This window comes from Triticum aestivum, chromosome 2B, assembly GCF_018294505.1.
Source record: "Triticum aestivum cultivar Chinese Spring chromosome 2B, IWGSC CS RefSeq v2.1, whole genome shotgun sequence".
Taxonomy (NCBI): domain Eukaryota; kingdom Viridiplantae; phylum Streptophyta; class Magnoliopsida; order Poales; family Poaceae; genus Triticum; species Triticum aestivum.
The window spans coordinates 579,151,177-579,177,654 of NC_057798.1; the positions used below are offsets into that span (position 1 = coordinate 579,151,177).

Consider the following 26,478-nt stretch of genomic DNA (forward strand, 5'->3'; position numbering starts at 1 on the left):
TTTATTGTTGCGATCCCATTCTTAGATATGGTGCTTGATAGCGCAGTTCGTCCCGAACTCCCGATGAAACGCATAGATCCTCTTTTATGGGGTAAACTCAACTACTAACATATATCCACCCTGCTCAAGCCTAAGTGTGAAGTAGACTGGTTTAGGGAGGTCAAGCTTTTCAACATGAAATCGGCCAAAAACTTGACAGCCCACCAGCTCCCTAGGGATTACTATGAAATAGTGGACCCATAGACCCGCTGAATACATGTGCACATTGAAAAGAAAATCCATAATTTACTTGATTTGGTTGTGGGTAAACACATATGGTAACAAATTTAACGTCCTTAGATAAATAAATAAACAGTGAGATCTATGTTGTCTCCATGTTCTTAGAGGTCTATCCAGAATCATACAATCCGTTGGAATTTGTGTTGTTTCTGTCATCTTCAAGTCTCAGTTTTTTATATCATCGCCATTCAATCTCGAGTCCACTAAATGATAGCTAGTTTTGTTCTGAAATCTGGCATATGATCCTGTAAAGTAATAGCCAGAGTTAGTTTTGAAATAATGATACAACATAAAATAAGTTAATGATACACAACAAAAAATACTTGTGTAGAAGTGTCAAACAAAATACCTCCAGTGAAGTATTCCTTAAAATTTAACGTCCATGGACCGCAAGATAACTTACATAATTACGGAACTTAAACATATTACATAATTTCTTTTATCATTTTTATAGATAGTTATATAATATAGTTTTAAAGTTATCAAATGGTCATGACTGTAACAAGCCCTGAAAAAAGAAAAATCGCACCCACACAGGTGAATGAGGCACGTCTGATAAAATATAATGGATTGTTTGGAAGAAATAATCGATTCTTTTTATTTGTAGAAGATAAAGAAAATTTGTTTGGGTCCAGCCGTCCAGAATCCATTCCCACCGCCTACGAATCCATTCCCACTAATTGACAAGCTCTTGTCACTTCCTAATACAGTAGTACTGAAAAACCAGCAGTCATCCTCTCCACCGCCCGTCACATCTCCCCCATTCCCCATTTCTCCCATCACCAGCTCCCTCCCTCCATAGCCGGCGGTCAGCGAGATTCACAGCCACTGATCCCCCCTCCTCATGTTGAATCTGGCCGCAGAAGTGGCCGAGAAGGCCCTCGAGCTCGGCATGCTCGCGCCAGCGCGCTCTAGGCTCCATCGGAGGCGGACGTGGAGGCGCAGGACTCCACGCCTCTCCTCTGCCCTGCTCCTTCTTCGAATCCAGTCGCCTAAGTGCTCGAGGAGGCGCTCGAGCTTGGCATGCTCGTCGGCGACACCGGGCCCCTCCCTCCTCCTGTTGCCTCGCCGCCGCCATGAGCCCCTCCACCCTCTCCTGTGTGATTGTACAGCTCCAGGTAAGTCTCTCTCTCCGACCCGACCGCCTGATGCAAGCTTTGTTGACGAGGAGAGAAAAAACAATCCCCCAACTGGTGATAAGATGGGTGCTGATGTACTTCATATGATTTCTTCCTTTCCAGGCAGTCTGTTGGCACAATGAATAATGTCTGCTCTTCGACTGGAGCAGTTCTTCCCTGTTGGTAATCAGAGGATACATGCTACTAATTCTTCAACTGAAATTAATTTTCAGTTTGATCCAAGAGCAAATCATGAAGCTCAAGTTTTCTTAGCACCTATGCCAAAGAGAAGAAGGTTAGTTTCTTTCAAGAATGAAAGAACTGGTACCAAAGGAACTGCTGTCAGTAAAAGACATTATGGGAAGCAAGCTGACACCCCACCGCAACCTGTGCCTAAAGCAAATGAAGCAAGTGCAGGGGCCAACCCTTTTCTATGGAGCACAATTTCAAGCTCATCAACCAACATAACCTTTGGCACTAATAGCAATCGCACATATTGTGGACAGCTTCACAATGTGTCCCTCACTGAGAAATCACCATGAATGTTCCCTTTCAAGTCACTTCATAAGTTGTTCTGTTATTGGGCTTTGTTAGATAAGCTGATTTAACTGAGTATTATTTTGCTCTAGATTGTTGCTTTTGGTTGTGAGTGAATCTAAGAGTTAACATGGTACAATATCTTCTCGAAGATGATGTATTCCTTCATAAAAAAGGATGTTGGAGAAGTTATTATTGAAGAGGAGTTCAGTCTCATGTGATTCTCAAGAGCTAAAATGGAACAAGAAGTGCAGGCCTCTCATGTCTACACTAACTAATCAGGTAGCATATGCAAAATTTTAAGCATACTACATTCAGATATGACAATTGAATATAAAAACTGGCAATAATGTACAGTACACTATTTCTAAGAATTTCTGCATTAGAGGCTTGTTGCTTCAGTTCTACAATCAGTCAGTTGTTAATTTGTTGTTTTATAACTAATTCAGTAAGAGATCTTTTTCCCAGTTGGCCAGATTATCTGCCGATGATATGATCGCAGTGAATAATATGTGTTGCCTATGTTATAATGAAATTTGAAATACGTAAAGTAACCCGTTGCGTTATTTTACATGTGTATTAGTTCTTCCAAACATATAGCCTTTAAATACTTATATTACAGTACAAGTTATTCACTCGATTCTACAATTTTCAGAAAAAACGTGGTATCAGAAAAGGGCGAATAGGGGAAGAATCAACATAGATATTGTCCCGGTTTTATCCCGTCCTGGAGGTATAATTTTTTTATCTGATTAATGATGGCAACAAATGTTTGACATTATTCATACTGTTATGAAATGAACTTTTCTGCATGCAGCAATTGTAAATGTCTTTGAGATTCCAAGATAATATATCTTCATCATTCTTTCATTATTCCCAAGTTACATTTTTATGCATTATTCTCCACTAGTTCTGATTTACCTGTCATCTCACCTCATTTTGTCAACTACTCATTTGTCGTATATATAGAACCCTCATGGTTGGTCTGTTGGTTTGAGTTATTTTGTCCCCAATCTTCGGTCCTATCATCTAATTTCTTGATTCGATTACTGCGTTTGTCTTGGCTACCACTTCAACACAAACATTTATCTGATGGTGGTCAAATTCAACAATGTTAGCAATTACTCTCTGGACTACTGAAACTTAACCTCCTTAAAGCATGGACCAGACCTGCTCCTAGGTGCAAGCTTTGTTAGTCGAGCAAGTGCAAAAAAACTATCAAAAGATAATCTCATGCTTAATCCAATGGAACATAAATAATCTAGCGAGATCCAAGTATGAAAGGAAGTAATTCAACATTATCACCTATTTCTTTAAATTTGCATGCCACAAAAGCAAAATCTTATTTCTTTAATCCACCATTTCCTTTAATACTTGAAACTGGAAATGAAATTCCATGAATGCTTTATTGAAGAACAACTACGATTGATTCTTAAGAAATGTGCAGGTACATATGCCAGAACTACACTTACTATTTCTTATTACCATATCCTTCATTCACGAAAAAAAATCCCTACATAAGATTGACCCAGCCAAATGACTAACAAACATGTAGCCATGGCCAATATTGCATGAATTGGCCATGAACTTCTCAGCACAAACTCTATCTATTTCACACTTCTCCTCTGTTCTCGTTTGGACTCTATAAATTAAAACATCACACATGCATATGCAAAGCCAGTGGAAGCAAAGAGAACTTACATTGGAAGGAGGCACAATGAATCTGAAGCACGCTCCAGAAGCAACTGCAAGCCGACGGAGCGAACAGTAGCAGCTTGGACCGATGGAAGATGACGACAAAAGCAGAGGCCTACAGGAGGCAAAATGCAGCAGTCAGGGAGTGGGTAAATCCAAAACATAGCAAATAATGGTGATGGAGACACGTCGGCCAAATGGTTCCATGGCAAGTCAACCCAAAGTGCGGCAACAACAAAGAACCAGCGGAGCTGCAGCAGAGAAGAGAGGCAAAAATGAAAGCAAGAAGAAACCCAAATCATTGCAAAGAAAACGGGGTACTAAAAGCCTAGTCTGTTCAGAAAAGCTTTCTGGGTGTGTACGACATGTATATATTTAATAAAGTGTATATGCACATAAGCATGACTACCAACAACCAACAACATATGAGGATTTGACAAATGTGGGATACCATAGCCATTTTTAAAATTTGCATATCTTTGTGCATATACTTAAGACCTCGATGACACTATATCCAGACTACTTGAGAAAGTAAATAATCAAACGACACTAACAGAGAAGTTGTAGAGTTCTACCGTTTCCACTTTACAATCTCAATAAAACAATATAGTTGTTCTGCAAGTAATTACATGACATGATGGTCTACAGCTACAAGAAGGCTGGGTGAAGTCTACGATGGGTTCTTTTCCAAGCAAAGAGAAGGCTGAGGCGACTCTGGTCTACAGCTACAAGAACGCCATCAGCAGGTTCGGGACGAAGCTCACGCCCGCGCAAGTCGCCGTGTTGAGGAGTGAGTTCCCCTCTTGCTGTTATGCTCTGCTCTCACAGTCAACTGAATCCCTTTAGTTAGCAATAAAACTACAGTTGCAAGAGTTTTTTTAATTGCATGAGGAACAGTAGATGGTCAACTAAGGCAAACCCATAGTATAACCGTTAAGATCAGGTTGGTGATTTTAGTCGGATCTGTTGTCAATAGTGAGGTCAATGCAAGGCCTACTCTCATGGTTAATATGCTAATTCTTGACACCAGAAAACCAAGAAAGGTGTACCATGAGCAAGGATCGACATTATAAATGTATACACTATTATGTATAAATGGCCAACGGCTCCAGCAACTATAGCAATTAAACCGTGAGCACCAGGGCATTAAGTAAAAAGGCAAATAAATAGTTACTGAACCTAGCCTTGTTATGATACCTATTCAAACTAAATGAAGTACAAAATATATAGATAGCAAATTTACCGAAAGTAGAACGCACACAACCGCTTGAACAGCTCTAGCAGCCCGTGAGATGCAAATCAGGATACCTCACAAAATATTCTAAGTATGCATTGATCAATATCTATGCAAAGCAAACAAAGGAGGTTTCTACACTATGGATCAGAAATATTCACTGTTTAACTTGTTCAGGCCAAATCCATTGCCAAGACTCCTCGGATGTATTCCTTAATTAAAAGTTCCATATGTTCAGAAAATAAAGTATAATACCATCAACTCCAGTTTCATAAACTGTTATTGGAACATATGTACAATTTTGTAACTGAGTATACAGACCAGTGCTAACCACATATAGTTGTTCTTAGTCCGAGCTAAAATATACCAATGTTAACAGTTTTGTACATGGGTAGTTTGGATATTTAATCTCAACAGGACAACATCACATTTTATCCAAAGTACAACAGGCAAAGCTTGAATCTAACTATCATAAGAAAATACACAAACCGATCTAGCATAAATAATTTGGCTCGGTGTATCCATGTTAACAACTGATTAACGGAATATATTGGGTTGGGGTACCAAGGCTAATTAGTTACGTGATTCCTAATCAGGACGCCTACTCACGTGTGACCATCTGTAGCATTTCTTTAAACATGGTCTTTGCTTCAATAATGTCAATCTACAAAGCATTCACAATACGGAAAGGTAAATAAAATGCAGCTTCCATCAAGAAAATGCACAGAATAATTAGCATCAATCAAGGGAAGCCAAACCAAGCAGGGAACATCACAAACAGAACAGAGCCATATAAGTAAATGTGAATGGAGGAAGTAAAAGCAAAGAGAGAGGAGCACCTCGGCTAGATTCGAGGAAATCGTGTTCCACTCCTAGGCTCCTAGCGCTCCTGTAGCCGACCCCTCGTCCGTGAGATGAAGCAACATAAATTGGGTTTAGAAAGCAACAGAATCACACTAACATATAGTATAGGAAGATGTGTTACCTTCCTAACAAAAATATCGATGCTTGTCGATTTAGTTCCTAACCACATCTTGTTAAGAAAAACATAAATTAAGAAATCAAAATCAGGTTTTCAAAGAACCTATGAAATCAAGAGGAAAAACTGGGAGGAAGAAGATGGCAAGGCCAAAGATGTGCAACCTAGATGGGGGGTGAGGGGCGAGGATCGCCGAGCAGCGGTCAGTAGTGATGGTCGACTCCACTCCACTGCAACTTGAGCGCTGCCTTGTTGCACCTTCCCCATGTCCGTCCTCACGCACAGCAACACCGGATCGGTAACATAGGGAGCCATTGTCTTGCAACTAAGGAAACCATTGAATGACACTGAAAAAGAATCATGAGTCTGCAGACTCAGGGGCTTACTGCGCTTCATCAAGAATAACAATTGAGCCAATGATATCAATGTCCATTGCTCTCCTGACAATTGGACTAATTAGGTTGCTATATGGGCAGAAAATCAATTGTGCTGCTTTTGCCATGCATGGTTTGTGCAGCAAAATATGGACATCCTATAAATAACTAAAAAGAAAGGTGGCATTAGAATAGATTTCAAAATTCAGTGGTGGCATAGTGTGTGCCTCAGGATTCATGGAAAATCTATGTAAACAAAGAGATAGATAAACCTTTGACTTGTGTTCCGGCCCTAGGAAGATCCTCAATATCAGGAACTTCATAGCAGCCATCGGTCCGAAGGGATGGACGATGACTCAGTTTCTGTACATTCCCACCAATACATGTTTCTCCTCGCATTATTAGTAGGGAAAGGGGGAAATTTGCTCAAGGTTAAATATGTTTTCGCGTGAAAGAAGCTAGGAAAACTCACTTGAATTCTGGGCATCCTTGAACTTTGTCATCTAGAAGCTTCTTGCTGATGGAGAAAAGGTCTCACTAAATGGTTTACAATGAAGAACCCAAATGATTAGTAAATATATGTGTCTTGTATGTCACAATTCCTCGTCAATTGGCTTAGCCATGCATACGGTCTTATTGATGCAATAGTGCTTCCTTGAGGCCTGCATTGCATGATTACTGACTGGTTAAACTACATGCATTTTAAATTCGGAATATTGGAGCCTCCCCCCCCCCTCAACACCCACTACTACATGATGATTAAATACATGGCTTGGCGTCAGTTTTGCCACTTCTACTTAACATTGGTTGAATAATTCATTTCCTTTTCTGAATGAGAAAAAAAGAGGCAGGAGGTGCACTGAGATGAGAACATGTTAGCTACCAAGATGGCCATCGTCTTGCACAGCTCCATGACCACCTGGGTTATCTGACAGTGCGTCCTCCGGCAACCGATAGACAATGGAACCAAGAAACTAATCAGGATTTTTTGAAGGGAAATGAAATCAATCAGGATTCATCTAATCGATCCAAGACAAGCAGCCAAGAAACCTGGCTGGCAAGATTGCCCCATCATTTCAGTTCATTTGAGAGCAGATCTTACGTGATGTAGTAGATGGTCGGCGCATTCTTCTTCTTGGCAGCCGCCGCCTTCTCCGGAATGTCTGAACATCAAGAACCGGGACACCCATGGGAATGAGCAAACCAAGCCAGAACGAGCAGCAGCGCCTCCTCAATCCAAGAACCGGTGAGAGAGATGGGGGAAAGAGAAGAGGGAAAGTAGTAGTACCAGTAGTGGGCTGCTGCCGGGTGTTGCCAGGGATGAAGGCGTAGTCGTGGAGGAGGGGGGTTGGCGGCTGGGGCGTACCGAGCTGGGCAGTGGCGCTGCCAGGCCAGCGCGACGCAAAGGAGGGAGAGCGACCTGCCGGTGCCGGCGGGCGACTCGAGCAGCGCGTGGGAGCGGCCCTAGCGGTAGCTGCGGTCGAGCGTGGCGATGATGCGGCCCATGAAGGCCAGCTGCGCCCCGCGGCCGCCGGGGTGGCAGCAAAGTCGCCGTCGTCGTGGGGCGCAGATGGTTGGCGGCGTGGCTTGAGAAGTGAAGGGGAGGAGGACGTGCAAGGCGGTGGATGAGAAAAGAGGCGAGTGGGTGGAGGCCTGGGCTCGAGGGAGGAAGGGGATTGGAGGCTAGGGTTTTCACCGCGCACTCCGCACGTCGGGTTTTCTCGTACCCAGAACAGGAGACAAACTCACTTCATTGCTTGGGCCTACACTCAATGAGTCCCACATGTCATTGACTCCTAATGGAATTGGCTATGTGCAACCAGAACGAACGGCCCAACGACTGCCAGCGGTAAAAACAGTACGATGGTGAAATGATCGCTCGATCCAGAATCGCTAGCGCTCTCAGGTGCCCTGGTTAGGCGGGTACTCTAGCAGTCTTTATATGTTAGATTTGGTACTAATTCATGTTGTTTGGGAGTTTTTTTTTAAATGCGATGTTAATGTCCCGTCCATTCTCTTCCCGTCATTGACAGTGGGCCGAACACCATGCTAAAACTCCACGCAGGCATTGTTGACTGCTTCAAACGAGAGTTGCATCTATTTACACCATGGGACAAGTTTGAGCATCAGTTTCACATATTTTTCAACTTCAGGCACCAAAGTGATCATCCTACTCAACTTGATGTACCACAGGTATATTTGTGTCTTCTCAGGTGTAGCTCGTAGCTGTTAGAATAGGCATACCATTGATCATCCGAGGCCCAAGCAACCACACGAGCACGGCACCGAGATTTGTTAACGAGGTTCACCGATATGGCTATATCCGCGGGGCCTGATTATGGGCGCTCCTCCCCATGACACCGCTACAATACCGCACCCGGTCGCCCTAGACACCGGCACATGCCGCCGGCTTCCCCTGCGTTCCGATGTTATTATGTTGGCATAGGTTACATCGTGTGTCTACCCCATTATATAAGAGAGGCCTAGGATACACGTGTCCTACTTGGACACGACTCCATATCCTGTAAACACAATACAACTACAAGTCCAACTGTAACCTACCTTGTACACTATATTCGACACAACTTCAACAAACTCTACCTTGGCGAATATTCTCCACCACTTTGAATTCGTCAATGCGTCAAACTTCCATGTACATTGGACTTGAGCTTATCCCATGAGCACGGCTGCTACTCCAAAGACTCCATATGACTTCAACTGCAACTTGTAGTCCCTTTTTTTCTTGATCACAGTCAACACTCGAGCAAAATTAACTTCCTCATTAATCTACATTGTGCTCCCAACTTCCGGAGTATCCGTCAACGCCATCACACACCGATCACTGACCTGTGTGAAAGTGAACAACTCACATATTGGGTGTCACACATAAGAGTTACCTGAACTCAACATCACCGCTCCTTTCTTGACCGTCCGTCTGAAACTTGAAAGAATTTCACCGTTGCTTGTAGTCATTCCGAGTCAAATTCGCAGTTGTCTCATCACATGTATGACCACCAGAGCCCTGGCCCGTCTCCATGTCCCGTGCATAGCGCACGCCTCGCCGCTATTACCGCGTCGAGCCTCCGCTGTCTCGGTCGAGTCAAGGATCGCGAAACCACACCACTCAACCCCCACTGCAGAGTACCACCGATCATCGCCGATCGGTGACGAGTTTCACGCTTCCATCAGACCACTGGGCTCCAGTCCGAACTACGTGTCACTTGCTTTTTCCGCATTGCTGAATAGGCTTTAATTCCCTGGATCCTTACATCGTAGCCCCTCAATCCAGCTTCACCTTCAACATGACTCCATGGTGGTTGTACTTGCCACCCCGCGCCTCGTCGACTCCAAGCTCTCATGTGCACCGTCTTGAATCAACCCCGCGCCATAGTCTCGTCGAAGCCACACAAGCCCTCGGGGCCCGCGCCACGTGTTTCCACACCCAGAAGTCGGTCACCATCAACATCACGCTCCTATGTCATCGTCGCCGATCCCACCACCGTCTTCTGTATCAACCGGCTTACGTCGATCCGTCAGACCATCTAGTCCGACCCAGCCGAACTTATTCGATTGCAACCATGCTCCACCATGCGCAGTGTCCGCCTGCACATTTGTGCCTTGCTTGACGCCATGTGTTTGCCTGATCCAGCACGACACAGTCCTCCACTTCAAATAATCTTCGAGCCCTCTCAGCAATCCTGACAAAAAAAACTTCCATGCAAACCTGACCCGAAGAATTCTTTGCACAATTATTTTTTCTCATCACTATTTGCTAGTGCATCTCATGTACCCTGTAGCAGCAAAGAGAAGCATCTCTAGCCCAAAAGGACAGGACAAACACGCACGCTCGTATCATTGTGTAGACATCGTGCTTTTTTTTGCTACTAGTAAGCTTGCACGTGCAACGCACGTATATACTAACACGCATTATGTCAAACATCTATAGTTGCAAAGAAATGTGATATGCTAGTCTATAGTTGCAAAGAATTGTGATATGTGCTAGTCTATACGCATAATATATCAAACATCTATAGTAGTACAGAAATGTAATATGCGCTATTCTTGAAAACAAATAAATGAAAATGCAGTCTGTGTAATGAATAAGGATTATCTGAGATGATAAGTACAACATCTTCCAAAATATTCATGGGATAACAACTTAATTATTTGAAGTGCATTGTTTGACCATTTACACAAAATAAGAGCTTATTTGAACAGTTGGCAAAAAAGGCTTGTAAATACAAGCTCCGTCCTGAACTAACTCTCGTTGTAATGAGTGTATCTAGATACACTCGTTTCAACAACAGTTAGTCTGAGCGAAGAAAGTATTAAACAAGGTGTTTGAGTTGTCCAAAACAAAAAAAATCAGAAACGAAGATACATCCATGATATAAACAGAAAATGCGTGGATACCTATTACATAATATAAACAGAAAATTCTTTTAGTTGATTATTCATATGAAGTCTGAGCTACTCACTGATGTCTGCCGAGAGCCTGCTCTCCGCAAATGCTAACGAATAGAAGGCCACAACGTGTTCATCCATCTAATAGACGGGCCCTCGCCTTCTGCCGAGAGCCGTCATCTCAGATATAGACTTTGAAGCCATTCTTAAAGATACCCATTCATGTACAAAATTGCATAAATTTGACAAGCGCTCATGGATACACGAATCTTTGTTTTGACCATCTTGATGGCCTTGTAAATGCCTGAAATATGAGCAGCCACAACTCAAAGCACATTTGACGGTGTTCCTCTACAGTACTAAAATATTTTTAGTAGTAGTGAACCTTACAAAATAATTTATTCAAAATCAGTAACGTCTTCTCTGTTCATTTTTCCAGGATCAGGGACCATCATGTATGAGCCCAATATATTCCTGGAAAAAACAAAGATTACCATGTAAATGTGCTATAAATATCAAACATAATCTTTACTAAACGTGCCGCATGATTAGGCCCACTGAGTTCAATCTAATGGCTAGTGTTAATGTAATATGTTTCCAGTGTGCACTTTCAGATTTACATTGACTGACCATACTCCACCGCAGAGGAGGATACAAACTCAGGCACACTCCACCGCAGAGGAGGATACAAACTCAGGCACACTCCACCGCAGAGGAGGATACAAACTCAGGCACACTCCACCAAAACCCCTACAATCACGCATAATGCAAGCCACGCAAATAAAAAGAGACATATATCCCATAAAAAGGAACAGATCCCTAGGCTGATCCCCTCGCCGCACGGAAGCATCGTCGCCTTCCTGATTACCTCGCCGCTGACAGCAGCGTCACCTTCCTGGCCGGCACCCTCCCCGCCCTGCACCTACCCATCAAGTGTGGGGTTGTTTCTCCATCACCTCCTCACCACGGACAGGCCGTCAGCTCCCTGCACCTCCTTCGCCATCCTCTAAAACATCACACAAGATTTTAATACGATATTAGACATCTCTTCTTCTCGTTCTTCTAATTAGCATGAACAGTAATGGTTACATGGTGTGCTTCATGCCTCTTTCCCAAAACAATGTTAAAACAGACTATGTTCTGAATAGAATGAGCAGATTATGGATTTTTAAGTGCGGATGAGAGAGTGGTCTGAGCAAAAGAATGTTAAAACAGACTACCTTACCAGAACTACCTATCAAAATGGTTTGCTGCAAAAAAAGAACACATTTATAATTCCTTATGCTAATCTCTTTGTTCAAGAACACTTCCTGACAAGCCAATCTCTATCAGATTTTGCAATGTCATTAGATAATTTTCTTATAGCCTCCTGCGGGTCTGCATGCCAACATTTTTTTCCACATGATCAAGCATGAATGCCTTCGTAAATAAAGCAACTCAAAATGGTGCAGTCGATTCATAGGGTGCTCTCTAACCGTGCTTGAATAATAAATTTGTTCGTGAGCTGCATCTGCAATATTGGGCCATGAATTTACTACAAATACATCTCATTTATAATTTAATCTTGGTATGGTTGCAAATGTCAGAAGGGGAGCCTTGGCGCAGTGGTAAAGCTGCTGCCTTGTGACCATGAGGTCATGGGTTCAAGTCCTGGAAACAGCCTCTTACAGAAATGTAGGGAAAGGCTGCGTACTATAGACCCAAAGTGGTCGGACCCTTCCTTGGACCCTGCGCAAGCGGGAGCTACATGCACCAGGTTGCCCTTTTTTTTATGGTTGCAAATGTCAAAAGGTATATTAGCTAAAGATTGTTGCTTGAACACTGACCTTTGTGGGTGCAGGGAGCAGGGACAATGAACCGAACAACCATAATCTAGAAAACAAACAAGTTCTTTTATAAGGAAAAAGAAACAGATGGCATGGAGATGGAAAATATTTCTATTTCTTCACTTGTGCCTAGCACCAAATCTATACCTGCCCTATGATAAATCATGTGAATAATCTCATAATAGGTTCTTGTTTATACTGGTTTTTGGAAAATATTCCACAAACTTTGGTCCAGGATGAATCTTGTGCAACTCTTTAAAGGAAGAGGAAACATCAACTCTACAACGGAAGGGGGAACTAAATTATTGGATGTCTCCTTTTCGTTGATTCAAAGCAAGTGGAAACTAAAATCTGGGAGATTTGTAGACAGGATAAAATATGAAGATATATGAGCCAGCGTTGTACCTTCACATTGGGACATCAACAAAAGCCTTCGCCTGAACAAAAAATTGCTATCATCAAAAGAAAAGAAAAATAGATAGATCACACCATTATGTAGCACATTGCCCTCTGAAACTCGCAGTTCAGCCTCTGTGATTAGAACAGGTAGCTCAACTCGTCTGAACCCAATCTCGCCTCCCAAAGCATAACTGGAAACCAACCAATGAACCAAACGCTCACACATAACGTAAGCTTGAGGCACTACCACATGAATACAGTCCAAGGGTGCGTTGTAGCCTTGTAGGACGTGGGGGAAAGAAAGGGGTGGATGGACAAAAAGCGTTGTCGCTGCAGCTTGGGAGCACCATGGGGAGTGAAATCTGGGCAATTGGCCCGCCCTGATTCGAGCACGAACAACAGTCGATGGATACGGCGGCTGTCGCGGTGCACTAATGAATTCGTCGTTGTCCCTGGAGAACTTGGGTTACGAACACACTGCCATTACACGATTTAAATGTGATTCAGTTCTATATATAATTTAAAAAATGATACGCCTCGTTTTGTTGAGTGCCACATGATTGTATACTACTGTGCACAAAATTGAGAACTATTTTATCTGTGCCAAGTAAACTGATGGCAATAAATCTAATATCAATATCAAAGGAGATCCAGAAACACGTTTTTTAATTAAAAGATGCTTACAACCAGATATTAATATGAAATCATGTGGTAGAGCCGGAAATTAAATGATATACGTTACGAGCTAGCAAAATAAAAACAAAAGAAACATAATCCAAGTGCATAATAGCAAGTTTCGGTCCCATCCATGTTAAGACATGAATACCCTGGTTCATTCCTTCTCTCCTCAGATGTTAAGACATAATATTACTTAAAATGTGGTAGCTAGGTGCAGCGTAGCCAGAGAAAATAATGTGATAGATTTCTAAAAAATAATGGGAAGTATCAATTGGACTCCTCAGAATGGGAAAGATCATAATCCCCAAGGATTAAATACAAGCGACAAAATATTATCATAACAAATAAATATTATCATAACCGTCTGAAAAAAACTCAAATTCCAGAGAAGAATGTTATATTTCGAGTGTATGTGGGTCCGATGTTTATGATGAAATTCCTGTGAAATGTTGATTTGCTCCAGTAAGGCTAATGGTAGCTACACCTGAACATCATGCAGTAAAACGATCTCTCTCGGCTATAAAGGATGCAGCGGCTAGCTAGAAAACAAGTGCACAAAAATGACTTTCTGAGCGGGAGAATATTTCTTAACTGTGTACGTGAGATTCAGGAATGCTACAGCTATGCTTGTGAGCCCTGCCGTCTCGCCTAAAATTCAAGTAGCCTGCTGAAAAGAGAAGTGGGAAAGTTAACATACAAACAATTAAGAGCAATGTTGACATGAATCCAAAGCGAATTCAGGCGTATCCACAGAGTTAAGAATTTCGTTCCGTACCAGTTGTGCGATGTGCTAGCCGAGCTTGATGTAGATGCGGCCGTTGCGGAAGCAGAGCTCCTGGCGCGGTTGGCAGAGCCCACCCCGCGTGCGCCCACTTCTTAGGAAGGGAGGAGACGTGCGACCGGAGAGGCGAGGGATGCGGGCGCCGTCGCGTTCGCTGGTGCTCACCCTGCGCACGACCGCGTTCGTCGGAGCCCGCCCTGCGTGCACCCACTTCATGGTTAGGGAGGAGACCGGTGCGGCCGGAGAGGAGACGCGGAGCGGGCACCGCCGCGCCGCGGGCTGGAGCGCGGCTGCGTTCGCAGGAGCCCACCCCCCGTGCACCCACTTCGTGGTTAGGAAGGAGACCTGCGACCGGAGTGGCAAGGGATGAGGGCGCCGCCGGGCCGCTGGATCGCGCGCGGCCGCGTTCGCCAGGCCGCTGGATCGTGCGCGGCCGCTCCCGCGGCGACCCGCGACGAAGGGCGCGACGGGCGGCGGCTCCCGCGGCGTAGGATGCGGCGACCCCCAGCGAAGGGCGCGACGGGCGGCTCCCGTGGCGTTGCGGCGGGCGGCTCCAGCGGCGACGGCAGGGTGGCGAACGGCGCGGGGAGGATGGGCGTGCGGAGGCCCGCCCGTGGTGTGGCGTCCGTTGGGAGGGGGAAGGGGGGTGGGGGAGGTCGTGCGGGCGTTGGGAGGAGAGGGGAGAGGTCGTGCGGGCGTGCGTTGTTGGGAGTGATTTTTTTTGGTGCAGGTTAGCGAGGATGGATGGATTAGTGGCTTAATGCGTGGCTTGTTGTGTTAAACACAGGAGGATTATGGGCCATCAGATATTATAGATGAACGGATAAAATTGTTTAGATCTGCACCTCTCTTTCTTTTATAGTGGTAGTAGATAAACAAATCTCACATGGCCTTCCACGTCAACAACGACCAGCACCGCAGCCTCCTGTGCGCTTTGATCCACCTGGACGCGCACCTCGCAGTACACAGCCAGGGCCGCCTGCCCTAGCGTTTTGCATGTACGCGTTACCCCCATCACGAATCAATCCGCCGCTGAAGCGTTGTCGCCTCGGCTGCTGGCCCACCTTCTGCGCTGCCTGCTCGGTCTGGCTCGACCAAAACCATGCTGCCGCCCGGCCACGTGCTGCGTGCTTCTCCGATTGCCCTTCGTCCGTGCAGATCGCATCTTGTCGTCGATCCCGATCAAACCAGTCGCTATCCGTCTGTGGCCGCAACTTTCGATCTCTCAGCCACACGATAAACTTTCGATCTCTGTCGCATCTCCTCTAGATCAATTTTCACGGTCTCTTCGAACCTTGCTCTGATACCACTTGTTAGAATAAATTCGAGACATACCGTTGATCATCCGAGGCTCAAGCAATCACGCGAACACGGCACCGAGATTTGTTAACGAGGTTCACTGATATGGCTACATCCTCGGGGCCTGACTATTGGTGCTCCTTCCCTTGACACCGCTACAATACCGCACCCGGTCGCCCTGGATACCGGCACATGCCGCCGGCTTCCCCTGCGTTCCCGTGCTATTATATTGGCATAGGTTACATCGTGTGTCTACCCCCGCTATATAAGAGAGGCCTAGGATACAAGTGTCCTACTTGGACACGACTCCATATCCTGTAAACACAATACAACTACAAGTCCAACTGTAATCTACCTTGTACACTATATTTGACACAACTCCAACAAATGGTAAGTATACCCTCCTAACAGGCTAGTCTTTTGGGGGCAGAGGGCCCAAGGCGTTTCATAAGTCGGTGTTGCTCTCCGGTTGGGCCTGGTTTATGCATGTGGGTCGGAAACGCTGGTGATAGCAAACCCGGGATTGCGTAACAGTTGGTATCAGAGCCCAGGTGCTCGGAATAAATCTCGGTGAACTCACGGATGGTCGGTCATGGTTGGTGGGCTGGAAATGCTGCTGTTAGCGGGCCCATGGGTGATCGATGTGTGAGGGGGAGATTGTTGGGTTTAGTCCCACATCGGTTGTGGAAGGAGATATAACACGACTTATAAGGGCGGGGGTGTCCCCTCCTAACAGGCTAGTCTTTTGGGGGAAGAGGGTCCAAGGCATTTCATAAGTCGATGTTGCTCTCCGGTTGGGCCTGGTTTACGCATGTGGGTCGGAAACACTGGTGATAGCGGACCCGGGATTGCGTAACAGTAGCAATAGACCTCTTTTAGTTCATAGAATAAGAATATCATATAAATAAAAAAATCATAGAAATGAGATACCATGTATCTCAATTTCTGTAGGAAAAGAGATGTCACTTGAATCATATGATAACAATTTTTCATCGGGTCCAGGCTGATGTTTTTTTCCCTTTGAAATGCGAAGGATTGGTTCCTTTTCTACATAGGAATAGAAATCCATGTGTACAAACCAAAGTGATAATCCTGCACAACTTGATGTACCACAGGTGTATTTGCGTCTTCTCAGATGTAGCTCGTAGCAATCAGCCTCTTTTAATTCATAGGATAAGAATATCATAGGAACAGAAAAATCATAAAAAAATGAGATAGCATGTATCTCAATTTCTATAAAGAGAGATGCCATTCGAATAATATGATAGCAATTTTTTCATCGGGTTTAGGCTGATGTTTTCTTTCCGTTGAAATGCGAAGGATTGGTTCCTATCCTACACATGAATAGAAATCCCCGTGTACAAACCAAACGGCTCCAAATGAATTTAACAAATTCATATCCATCTGAATTCCTACAAAATATATGTAAATCAAAGGAGGCCTCAACTGTGAACGGCTCCTCCAGATGTGGTACTTTTCTTGAAGCCAAATAGAGTGGACCTGGGGGCTTGCAGAGCGCTCTTTGCCTTGTTTGGAGAAGCCTCAGGCCTAAGAATCAACATGGCCAAGTCAGCAGCACTACCTATTCGATGTGATGAAGTCACTATGGAGTGGGTGAGTCAGGAGTTGGGCTGTCCGGTGGGATCGTTCCCGATCGAATACCTTGGCTTGCCCCTTGCCCTAAGAAAACAGACGGCAGGACAGCTACAGTACTTGGTGGATAATTTGGCGAACCGGCTGCCAAAATGGAAGGCCGCATTAATGCCGAAGAGCGGGAGGTTGATGCTGGTGCAATCAGTGTTGTGTGCTATGCCGATACATGCGATGATGGCTCTCGACCTGCCGATGAAAACTATTGCGGCCTTGAACAAAATATGCAGTGGATTTCTGTGGTGCAAGAGGACGGAAGCAAATGGGGGCAATTGTGCGGTGGCCTGGGAGGTGGTGTGTGCCCCGAAGTGGGCAGGAGGTTTGGGGATACCCAATCTTCAATGGTTGAATATCGCAATGCAAGCAAGATGGCCGTGGTTGAAACGGGCCGATGGGAACAGACCGTGGAGTGAATTCACTATCAAGGTGCCTAATGCATCCATGCAACTGTTCAAGGCAGCACTAGAGTTAAGACTGGAGATGGGAACAACACTTTGTTCTGGGAGGACAGATGGCTGGATGGTATGAGGGTGCAGGAGCTGGCACCGGAAGTCTACAAAAGGATCCCACAAAGGATCAGGCGGGTGGCGAGCCTAGGGCAGCTAGCATCTAGTGGAGAGTGGGCACGACAGGTTGGGCCGAATCTAGATGAGGCCACGATGTACCAGTTTTTTGAGCTATGGTCGAGAGTACAATCTTGGGAGCCGCGGGTCGGCGAACGAGATGTGGTTGCCTGGTCCTGGGAGAAGCATGGCCAGTTCACCCGTGCGATCGGCATATGCGAGCAGGTTTTCGGGACGCGAGACGGTCTCCACATCAAAACTCACGTGGAAATCACGGGCACCGTTGAAGTGTCGATTCTTTACGTGGTTGGCTCTCAAGAATCGGTGTTGGACTTCGGACAGACTAGCAAGAAGGGGTTTGCCGCACCAAGACTCGTGCCCATTTTGCGATCAAGAAGAAGAATCGATAAACCACATCTTGCTCACATGTGTTTTCGCTAGGGCTACGTGGACACAGGTGGGAGAAGCTCTTGACAGGACGGACTGGAAACCGAGCCAGGACGACAGTCTGGGGGAATGGCTTTGCAGCAGAAATGCGGATGGAGGAACAAGCAGGAAGGATTTGCATACGGTGATGCTGCTAGTGCTGTGGGAGCTATGGAAACATCGAAATGCCATTGTGTTCGAGGGTGATTCCTCATTGGTCCACAGGCTCATACACAAGGTGAAGGCTGAGGCCAAATCGTGGACTATGGCAGGGCTTATCAAGAGGGAGATGGATAGCTTTCAGGGTAGACTGTATAGGTGGGCTATGGGCGAGGAGTAGAATAAGTGAGTGTGAGTGGAGTGGGTGCGTGTTCAGCCACGTAGGCTTGTACATGTAACTTGATGTGGAGGCTTTCTTTGCCTTTCTTCTTTAATATATAATATGCACGCTCGTGCATATTCGAGAAAAAAAAGGAGGCCTCAATTGGTTCTCCTATTTCTTTTTTTGTTATCTAGCATGATTTGCAAGAGCACCGAATACGCTGCCATGGGATGTTTTTCACTTTCTTCCCCACACAACACGCACACAGTCACACGCACACAGCATGACAGCATGATACTAGCAAGAGCACCGCTGCCGTGGGATGTCTTTCCCTTTATCCCCCCCCCCCCCCCCCCCCCCCCCACCTCCACACGCACACGCACACGCACACGGCAGCATGACAGCAATGGAGGCGCTCCCGCCCTCCATTCCCTTTCAGTAATTGATAGTGAGCCGAGCACCATGCTAGCACACCACACATGTATCGTTGACGGGCTTCAAACAAAAGTTGCATCGTATTTACACCATGAGTCAAGTTTGAGCATATCAGTTTCACATATTTTTTTGACTTTAGGCATCAAAGTGATCATCCAGCACAATTTGATGTACCACCGGCGTATTTGCGCTTCCTTAGATGTAGATCGTGGCGATCGGCCTCTTTTAGTTCATAGGATAAGAATATCATAGGAAAAAAATAACATGTATCTCAATTTCTATAGAAAAAGAGATGTCATTCGAATCATATGATAACAATTTGTTCATCGGATCTAAGCTAATGTTTTCTTTTCTTTGAAATGCGAATAATTGGTTCCTATCCTACTACAAACCAAACGGCTCCAAATGAATTTTACAAATTCATAGCCGTCCGAATTCCTACAAAGTACTCCCTTCGTTCATAAATATAAGTTTTTGTAGAGATTTCACAAGGTGGATTACATATGAAGCAAAATAAATGAATCCACACTTAAAATGCATCTATATACATCCGTATGTGGTTCATAGTAAAATCTCTATAAAGACTTATATTTATAAACGGAGGGAGTATATGTAAACCAAAGGAGGCCTGAATTGGTTCTCCTATTTCTTTTGTTGTTGTTATGCTAGCATGATTTGGAAGCACGCTACACACACCAAATCCAAGATACTAGCAAGAGCACCGAATACGCTGCCGTGGGATGTTTTTCACTTTCTTCCCCACACAACACGCACAGTCACACACACAGCATGACAGCAATGGAGGCGCTCCCGCCCTCTCCGGAGAAAAGACCCAACCGCAAGCGCGCACCACTTGCCCGCCGTGGCGTCGGACCCGTGGTGGACTCCCCCGAACTTCCCGTCCATCGTCGCTTCAAAAATCCATCGCTCCTCGCCACCGACTTTCGCTCCCCGCCGCCCCGTCCGCCCCCTCCCCCCCGACCTGTGTCGTGCTCCCGGCCCACCCAAGCTCCACTCAGGCCCAATGCGGCCATAAAGATCTCTCCCACACTTCTCCTCCGCCCACCGCCGCGCCCCAGGACTGCCGCCGGGTCCTAGTTTCGTCTCCCCCGTCGCCGCCGACGCCTCGCAGCCCCGGCAAACCCCTTTCGCCGCTGACGCGCGCGCCTCCCTCCCGTTTCCGCCCCGCCGAGTCGACGCTGCTGCCCCGTCAGCAGTTCTGGAAATTGGTTGCTGAGGTATAAGCCTGAGAAAGTTCTCAACTTTCTCGACGATTTTTTCCCCTTCCGAATCGGGCGATTGGTTAAATCCCACCGGCCTCCGCGACACAGTCTAGAATCTGGATCCGCCCCTGGCCCTGGGGTCTTGAGTGCGAGATTGGTTTGGGGTTTGAGGGGATAAATTTGGTTTTATATCATTGTTTAGGCAGATTCTCGTACATTGAGGTTTCGTTTATCACGATCATAGGATCTGCTAGGACATATCGGGATTTGGTTCCATCTTCTCGATTTATGGCCAGTAGATTCCTGAAGTAGCATTGTTTTTTCTGTTGGCCGAGCCTAAAGTGGCATTGTTTAAGGCTGTCCCTGTCCACCCATGAATGTCAGTTTCTAGTACCCAATGTTTGTCCAGGTTCCTTTCTCAGTTTGCGTTCACTGATGTTGATGTTGAGATTTTGTGATCCAATAGAAGTGTTTATTATTTATGAACAAAATAGTTTACTACTCTAGTTGTTAAAATTTCAGTAATCCCTTCTATCTTTGTTTAGCAACCATATACGTAGTATTTGTTTAGCCCAAAGCCTGTATTGTATTGTCTATACTACTACATGTGGGATTTCTTCTTAGTGCGTGACCAAGCTCTTCTGGACGTACGTCAGGTGCACAAGGGCCGTTGAATGCAATGGAAGGGGGTGCCAGTGTAGCTGGAAAGGCCGAGTTTAAGGAGTGCTTACGCCTGACTTGGAGCCAGCCTTATATTCTTCGACTTGTTTTCTCTGCTGGCATCGGCGGTCTTCTTTTCGGATATGATACAGGTATGAACTATGTTCTTACACGTCACAAGATACAGGCACACTGATCTCTATTTTTACTGCTGACTTGCTGAGGTACCATGATGATGCTTATGTTTCTTCTATATATGTTTAGCTAAACTTTGGGGGTGCAATTGATGGCAAATTTGTCTCATTGTTGACATATAGTTTTTGTTGCTAGGTGTCATATCTGGAGCACTTCTGTTCATCCGAGATGATTTTATTGAGTTACAAAAGAACACTACTCTAAGGGTACGCGTGGTTATATTAATGGATTTTGCAATCTGGTTCAACTTCATTTTCTGCAATCTTAAGCCCTTAAGTAAATTACTCATGTAGCTATAACATCTCATGGTGTGGCTGATTCGAATGCAGGAAACAATAGTGAGTATGGTTGTAGCTGGAGCTATTGTTGGAGCTGGACTTGGTGGCTGGATGAATGACAGATTTGGAAGGAGGCCTTCCCTCATTATCGCAGATGTTCTGTTCCTTGCAGGTGCCGCTGTCATGGCCTTTGCCCCATCACCTGCTGTTATCATTGTTGGGAGGGTCTTTGTTGGTCTTGGAGTTGGAATGGCTTCCATGACAGCGCCTCTGTACATTTCCGAAGTCTCCCCAGCTAGAATAAGAGGGGCGCTAGTGAGCACAAATGGCCTTCTTATCACTGGAGGGCAGTTCATGGCATACCTTATTAATCTGGCATTCACCAAGGTACTAGATGACTGACTTTGAAGTTCCATTATTATTTGGAAAGAGAGAAATAGGCGGACTTTTGAAGGGAAGAGATGCTCCCCTGAGACTGTCGCTGCTATGGCTAGAGATGAAATAGCAATGTTCAAGGGGGTTACTTTTTAGTGTCTTTATTTCCTTTTTGGATTTCCTGAGTTTTGTTTCTTTAAGTGTGTGTGTGGGCTCTGGCCGCTGTATACAACACCTGGAACCTTGGTTCCTTTCCCTCTTCTAATATGAAAAGGCAGAACTACTGCCATGTTCCTTCAAAAAAATAAGTTCCATTATTTGATACATGAGCAAATCTTTTCACCAAATAGTAGCAATAATGATATCTCTGCGAATTCCGTCAGGTGCCGGGAACTTGGAGGTGGATGCTTGGCATTGCAGGATTCCCTGCCCTTCTTCAGTTCGTACTAATGTTGACGCTCCCAGAATCACCAAGATGGTTATACAGGCAGGTCAGTATTTCTGCACAAGTGAGCTGTCAGATTATTGGAAAACACCATTGTCACATAGCCTAGTGTCTGTACATAGTACAATGTCTTAGAAAATTGTTGCTGAGAAATTAAAATGTTGGCAGTATGCCTTTTCAAAAGAAATGTGCTTAAAATTTCTAAAAGGTTTCGTTCTCTTGGCTAACAGGGCAGGAAAGAGGAAACTGCCGCCATTCTGCGGAAGATTTACCCTGCAAATGAGGTGGAAGAAGAGATTGAGTCCTTGCGAAAATTAGTTGAAGACGAGATGGTCCTGGAGGGGTCCATAGGCGAGCAGAGCGTATTTGGCAAGCTGAAGAAAGCATTTGGAAGCAAGGTTGTCCGCCGTGGCCTCATGGCCGGTGTCATTGTGCAGGTCGCCCAGCAGTTTGTCGGCATCAACACCGTCATGTACTACAGCCCGACGATCGTTCAGCTGGCGGGTTTCGCGTCCAACGACACGGCCATGGCCCTCTCACTCATCACCTCAGGACTCAATGCCATCGGCTCGATCGTGAGCATGTTCTTCGTGGACAGGGTCGGCCGGAGGCGCCTGATGCTCCTCAGTCTTGTTGGCATTGTCGTGTGGCTCGCTGTGCTTGGCAGCACTTTCCTCAGAGCCGCGCACAATGCCCCACCTGTCAGCGATGTGGAGACGCGTCCGTTCGCTAACCAGACGTGCCCAGAGTACGACCCCAACGTCCACTGGAGCTGCATGGACTGCCTCAGGGCCGCATCCACGTGCGGGTTTTGTGCTCATGAAGGAAACACGGTAAATTCGATCCCTTCTTGTACATCATTGTAAAACTGGTGTCATTCTTTTGTAAGAATTGCTCATGATCTGCAAATCTTTCCATGCACAGCTTCTTCCTGGCGCTTGCGTGGCAATGAACAATGAAACGCGAGGGGTGTGCCATGCCGACCACCGTGAGTTATACTCGGAAGGGTGCCCAAACAAGTATGGGTGGCTGGCACTGCTCGCTCTGGCCGCATACATTGTCTCCTACTCGCCTGGCATGGGCACCGTGCCATGGATCGTCAACTCGGAGATATACCCGCTGCGGTTCAGGGGACTCTGTGGCGGCATCGCCGCGGTGGCCAACTGGGTGTCCAACCTCATAGTGACGCAGACGTTCCTGACCCTGACCAAGGCGCTGGGCTCGGCGGCCACCTTCTTACTCTTCTGCGGTGTCTCGTTCATGGCGCTCATCGTGGTGTTCCTCACCGTGCCGGAGACCAAGGGCCTGCAGTTCAAGGAGGTGGAGAAGATGCTTGGGAGCAAGAACTACAGGCCTTGGAAGCGGTACCACCCCGAGGCACCGACAAAAGGGCGCGAGAGTGGGCTCGCTATGCTATGAAATCTGCATCGACGGTAGCTGTTTGAATTCTCTAAGTAGCAATAGTCTTACAGCACAAGATTAGCGTGTAGAGGCCTCCGTTGCGTTTAGTCATTTCTAGTTACGTTACGGCAGTTTTTTTTTTTTGGTGAATACGCATTGTTGCGTATCATTTCATTGATATGGGGGGGGGGGGGGGGGGGGGTAGTACAGGGTGCAACTCTAGGGATCGTGCGCTGAAGGCGACCCGAAGAGTGCAATATGAGCAGAGGGGAGGGTGCTCAGCCTCGCTACAATAAATCTTAGGTTACAGGAACGTTGATGCTAACTCAGTTGCTCCAGCACGTGCCCACAAGCGGGCCTCATCTTTGATTGTGCGAGCAAGATCATCATTACAGGGCCGGGCATTGTCGAAGACGGCAGCGTTGCGGTGCTTTCAAATGGACCAGGCAGTGAGCGCGATGAGCGAGTTAATCCCCTTACGAGACGAGGCCAACGGCAGTTTTTTTTGGTTCCTTGGAAAAAGAGTAGCTACGTTACCACACTGTTGATATGTTAGTACAGTACTTCCTCCGTCCGGAAATACTTGTTATCAAAATGGATAAAAAGGATGTATCTAGATGTACTTTAGTTTTAAATACATCTCGTTTTATCCATTTTAATGACAAGCATTTTCGGACCGAGGGAGTACTTGTTAGAGTTTACCCCCTGTATCCTGCAAAAAGAAGAGTTACCTCCCTGTGTTTAGAACAGGTAATGGAATTTTGTTTCAGTGTAGGAGTGTGTCACGTCCTAGCCGCGGCAGGGTTTCGCCGGCGACTGGAGCTTCTCTACTCGGATGAAGGATGGATCCAGAGGTGAGGTTGGGAGGTAGAAGACGACACACAGGAGAAGATAAAAAAAGAACAGAGGAGAAGATAAGAAAAGGACGAGAGGCTCAGACTGATCTCATTTCATCGATGGCTTGCTACACGAGACGACTGTTGCTTATATATTGCACGGTTCGATTGCACACTGGGTCCGGCCCACGGCCCACACATTGTACACTTAGCCCACTACACGGTTTGATTCACCCGCCATCCTTGTACGCTTTCTTCTATGCTTCTTTACGCTTTCTTCCTTGCTCGACTCCTCCTGTCAGCACGCTAGTACTAACTTCTTTACGCTTTCTTCCTTGCTCGACTCCTCCTGTCAGCACGCTAGTACTAACAGTACCCTGGAGAACCAGTCAGTCCCCAGGTTGGTGCATCTGGGTAACGCATGCAGAGAACTTGGTAGTCTTCCCACGTAGCCGCTGATGCAGAAATGTTGTCCACTTCACGAGCACTTGCTGGTGAGTGGCGTTGCCCTTCTTGACCAAGTGACGGTCGATGGATTTCTTCAGGCTTTAGTCCTGGAACAGACAAATCCACATGCGCAAGCAAAGTACTGAAAACATGAGTGTGGTCCGGAATGTGCTCCTTCAACAGAGAAATGTGGAAGACGGGATGCACCAAACTTCCCCGCTGTAACTCTAATTGGTAGGCTGCTTGACCTACATATCGCCAATTCTTTTGCGATCAGCATATTGCTTGCACTTTCCCAAATCAACTTTGTTTGCACATAAGAATTAGCACCCACCCAGATTTTGTCTTCCTGTTTAATGAGACCCTCTTGAAGTTCAAAACCAGGGCAAGCTTGAGTATCAAGTACTGTTTTCTGCAACATTTCTTGAGTAGTAGGATCTACAGTGTAGGAGTTAAGAATTTCTTGGACTCACACGGGCCTACTGATAGACATTGCTTGTACTGAAAATAAGTGTGCCACCTTGGACAATGCATCTGCTGTTGTGTTTTCCACCCCTCTTTTGTATTGAATAGAGAAATCCAGTCTTACCAGCTTGTCATGGCCTTCCTTTGAAGGTCAGATGTTAAATTCTGGTCTCCCTGATGGCAAATGCTCTAATGGCCTGTCTTGATCACAAAGGGAGCTCTAGAAAGATAAGATCTCCATCTGTCAATGGCCATGATTATTGCCAAGAACTCCTTTTCATAGATGGAAACTTTCTGACTGTTCACTCCCAAAGCTTTGCTGTAATAAGCTATGGGGTGACCTGCTTGAGTCAGTACTGACCCAATACCAGTATTGCACGCATCTGTCTCCACTGTGAAAGTCTTGTGAAAGTCGGGCAAAGCTAGGATAGGAGTAGTGGCCATTGCCTGTTCAAGCAGTTGAAATGTTGTATCAGCTGTCGCTGACCACTGAAAGGCTTATTTCTTGAGGAGAGATGTGAGAGGTTTGGCTAATAGCCCATAGTTCTGTACAAAAAGAGACCTAAAAAAACCTTAGTCCAGTGACATTTGTAGGAGTAGGCCAGTCTATCATTGCAGCAATTTGGGTCGGATCAGTACTCACCCCCTTGTCAGAGATTATTTGCCCAAGGTACTCCATGGACTACTGGGCAAAGGACTACTTTCTTTCTTCACAAATAACTAATGTTCCGTTAGTATATCAAACACTGACTGCAAGTGTATGGCATAATCTTCTAGAGTTTCACTGAAAACCAGTATGTCATCCATGAAAATCAACACATATTTTCTGTTGAGACCTTTGAATATGAAATTCATAAAGCACTGAAAGGTGGAAGGAGCAGTGTATAACCCAAATGGTACTACTTTGAATTGATACTGACCATTATTTGTTTTAAAAGCTATTTTGAACTCATGTGCCCCAGCCATCCTGATTTGATGATATCTCGATCTAAGGTCCAATTTGGAGAACCATTTAGCACCCCCTAACTCATCCAGGAGTTCATCAATTACTGGCAATGCAAATTTGTTTTGGATAGTAACAACATTTAATCTTCTTTAACCTACACAAAATCTCCACGTACCATCCTTTTTCTTGACCAATAGTACAGGTGGAG

General features: G+C 45.6%; 2 protein-coding genes across 17 annotated transcripts; one reads left to right on the top strand and one right to left on the bottom strand.

The window, feature by feature from the left end:
• Positions 1 to 265: 265 nt before the first annotated feature.
• LOC123046142 (uncharacterized) lies at positions 266 to 8,074 on the bottom strand. 15 transcript variants are annotated; one of them, XR_006421983.1, is made up of 9 exons: positions 7,505 to 8,067; positions 7,100 to 7,379; positions 6,689 to 6,878; positions 6,489 to 6,579; positions 6,007 to 6,167; positions 5,849 to 5,896; positions 5,703 to 5,752; positions 3,636 to 3,744; positions 266 to 1,673 (listed from the first exon to the last, which is right to left on the bottom strand). XR_006421983.1 is itself a non-coding variant. In XM_044469435.1 (9 exons), the coding sequence occupies exons 3-9, from the start codon at positions 6,701 to 6,703 to the stop codon at positions 494 to 496; spliced, it is 483 nt and encodes a 160-aa protein (XP_044325370.1). In that variant the 5' UTR covers positions 6,704 to 6,878; positions 7,089 to 7,379; positions 7,505 to 8,074; the 3' UTR covers positions 266 to 493. The 15 variants fall into 15 exon arrangements, 5 of the variants coding, with proteins under 5 accessions (XP_044325370.1, XP_044325369.1, XP_044325372.1 ...); XR_006421982.1 differs by having other exon boundaries at positions 6,007 to 6,384; XR_006421979.1 differs by having other exon boundaries at positions 6,007 to 6,189; positions 7,505 to 8,066.
• Positions 2,087 to 24,335, top strand: LOC123046141 (inositol transporter 4). Of its 2 annotated transcripts, XM_044469431.1 has the most exons (9): positions 2,087 to 2,216; positions 2,590 to 2,667; positions 4,278 to 4,419; positions 20,879 to 21,034; positions 21,213 to 21,283; positions 21,407 to 21,742; positions 22,114 to 22,221; positions 22,406 to 23,008; positions 23,100 to 24,335. In XM_044469431.1, exons 3-9 carry the CDS (start codon positions 4,305 to 4,307, stop codon positions 23,592 to 23,594), a joined length of 1,884 nt encoding a protein of 627 aa, XP_044325366.1. In that variant the 5' UTR covers positions 2,087 to 2,216; positions 2,590 to 2,667; positions 4,278 to 4,304; the 3' UTR covers positions 23,595 to 24,335. The 2 variants fall into 2 exon arrangements, with proteins under 2 accessions (XP_044325366.1, XP_044325367.1); XM_044469432.1 differs by lacking the exons at positions 2,087 to 2,216; positions 2,590 to 2,667; positions 4,278 to 4,419 and adding an exon at positions 19,765 to 20,237.
• The last annotated feature ends 2,143 nt before the right edge of the window (positions 24,336 to 26,478 follow it).

Excerpts from the sequence above, each read along its gene's own strand:
- LOC123046142 (XM_044469433.1), bottom strand. The coding sequence starts at position 6,615 with ATGCGAGGAGAAACATGTATTGGTGGGAATGTACAGAAACTGAGTCAT. Across the intron at positions 6,190-6,488 it reads GGCCGGAACACAAGTCAAAG|TGTCATTCAATGGTTTCCTT; the intron begins GTTTATCTATCT and ends ATTCTTTTTCAG. Across the intron at positions 3,745-5,702 it reads TTTCCTCGAATCTAGCCGAG|GCCTCTGCTTTTGTCGTCAT; the intron begins GTGCTCCTCTCT and ends TGCCTCCTGTAG.
- LOC123046141 (XM_044469431.1), top strand. The coding sequence starts at position 4,305 with ATGGGTTCTTTTCCAAGCAAAGAGAAGGCTGAGGCGACTCTGGTCTAC. Across the intron at positions 4,420-20,878 it reads GCAAGTCGCCGTGTTGAGGA|GTGCACAAGGGCCGTTGAAT; the intron begins GTGAGTTCCCCT and ends GACGTACGTCAG. Across the intron at positions 21,743-22,113 it reads TTAATCTGGCATTCACCAAG|GTGCCGGGAACTTGGAGGTG; the intron begins GTACTAGATGAC and ends GAATTCCGTCAG.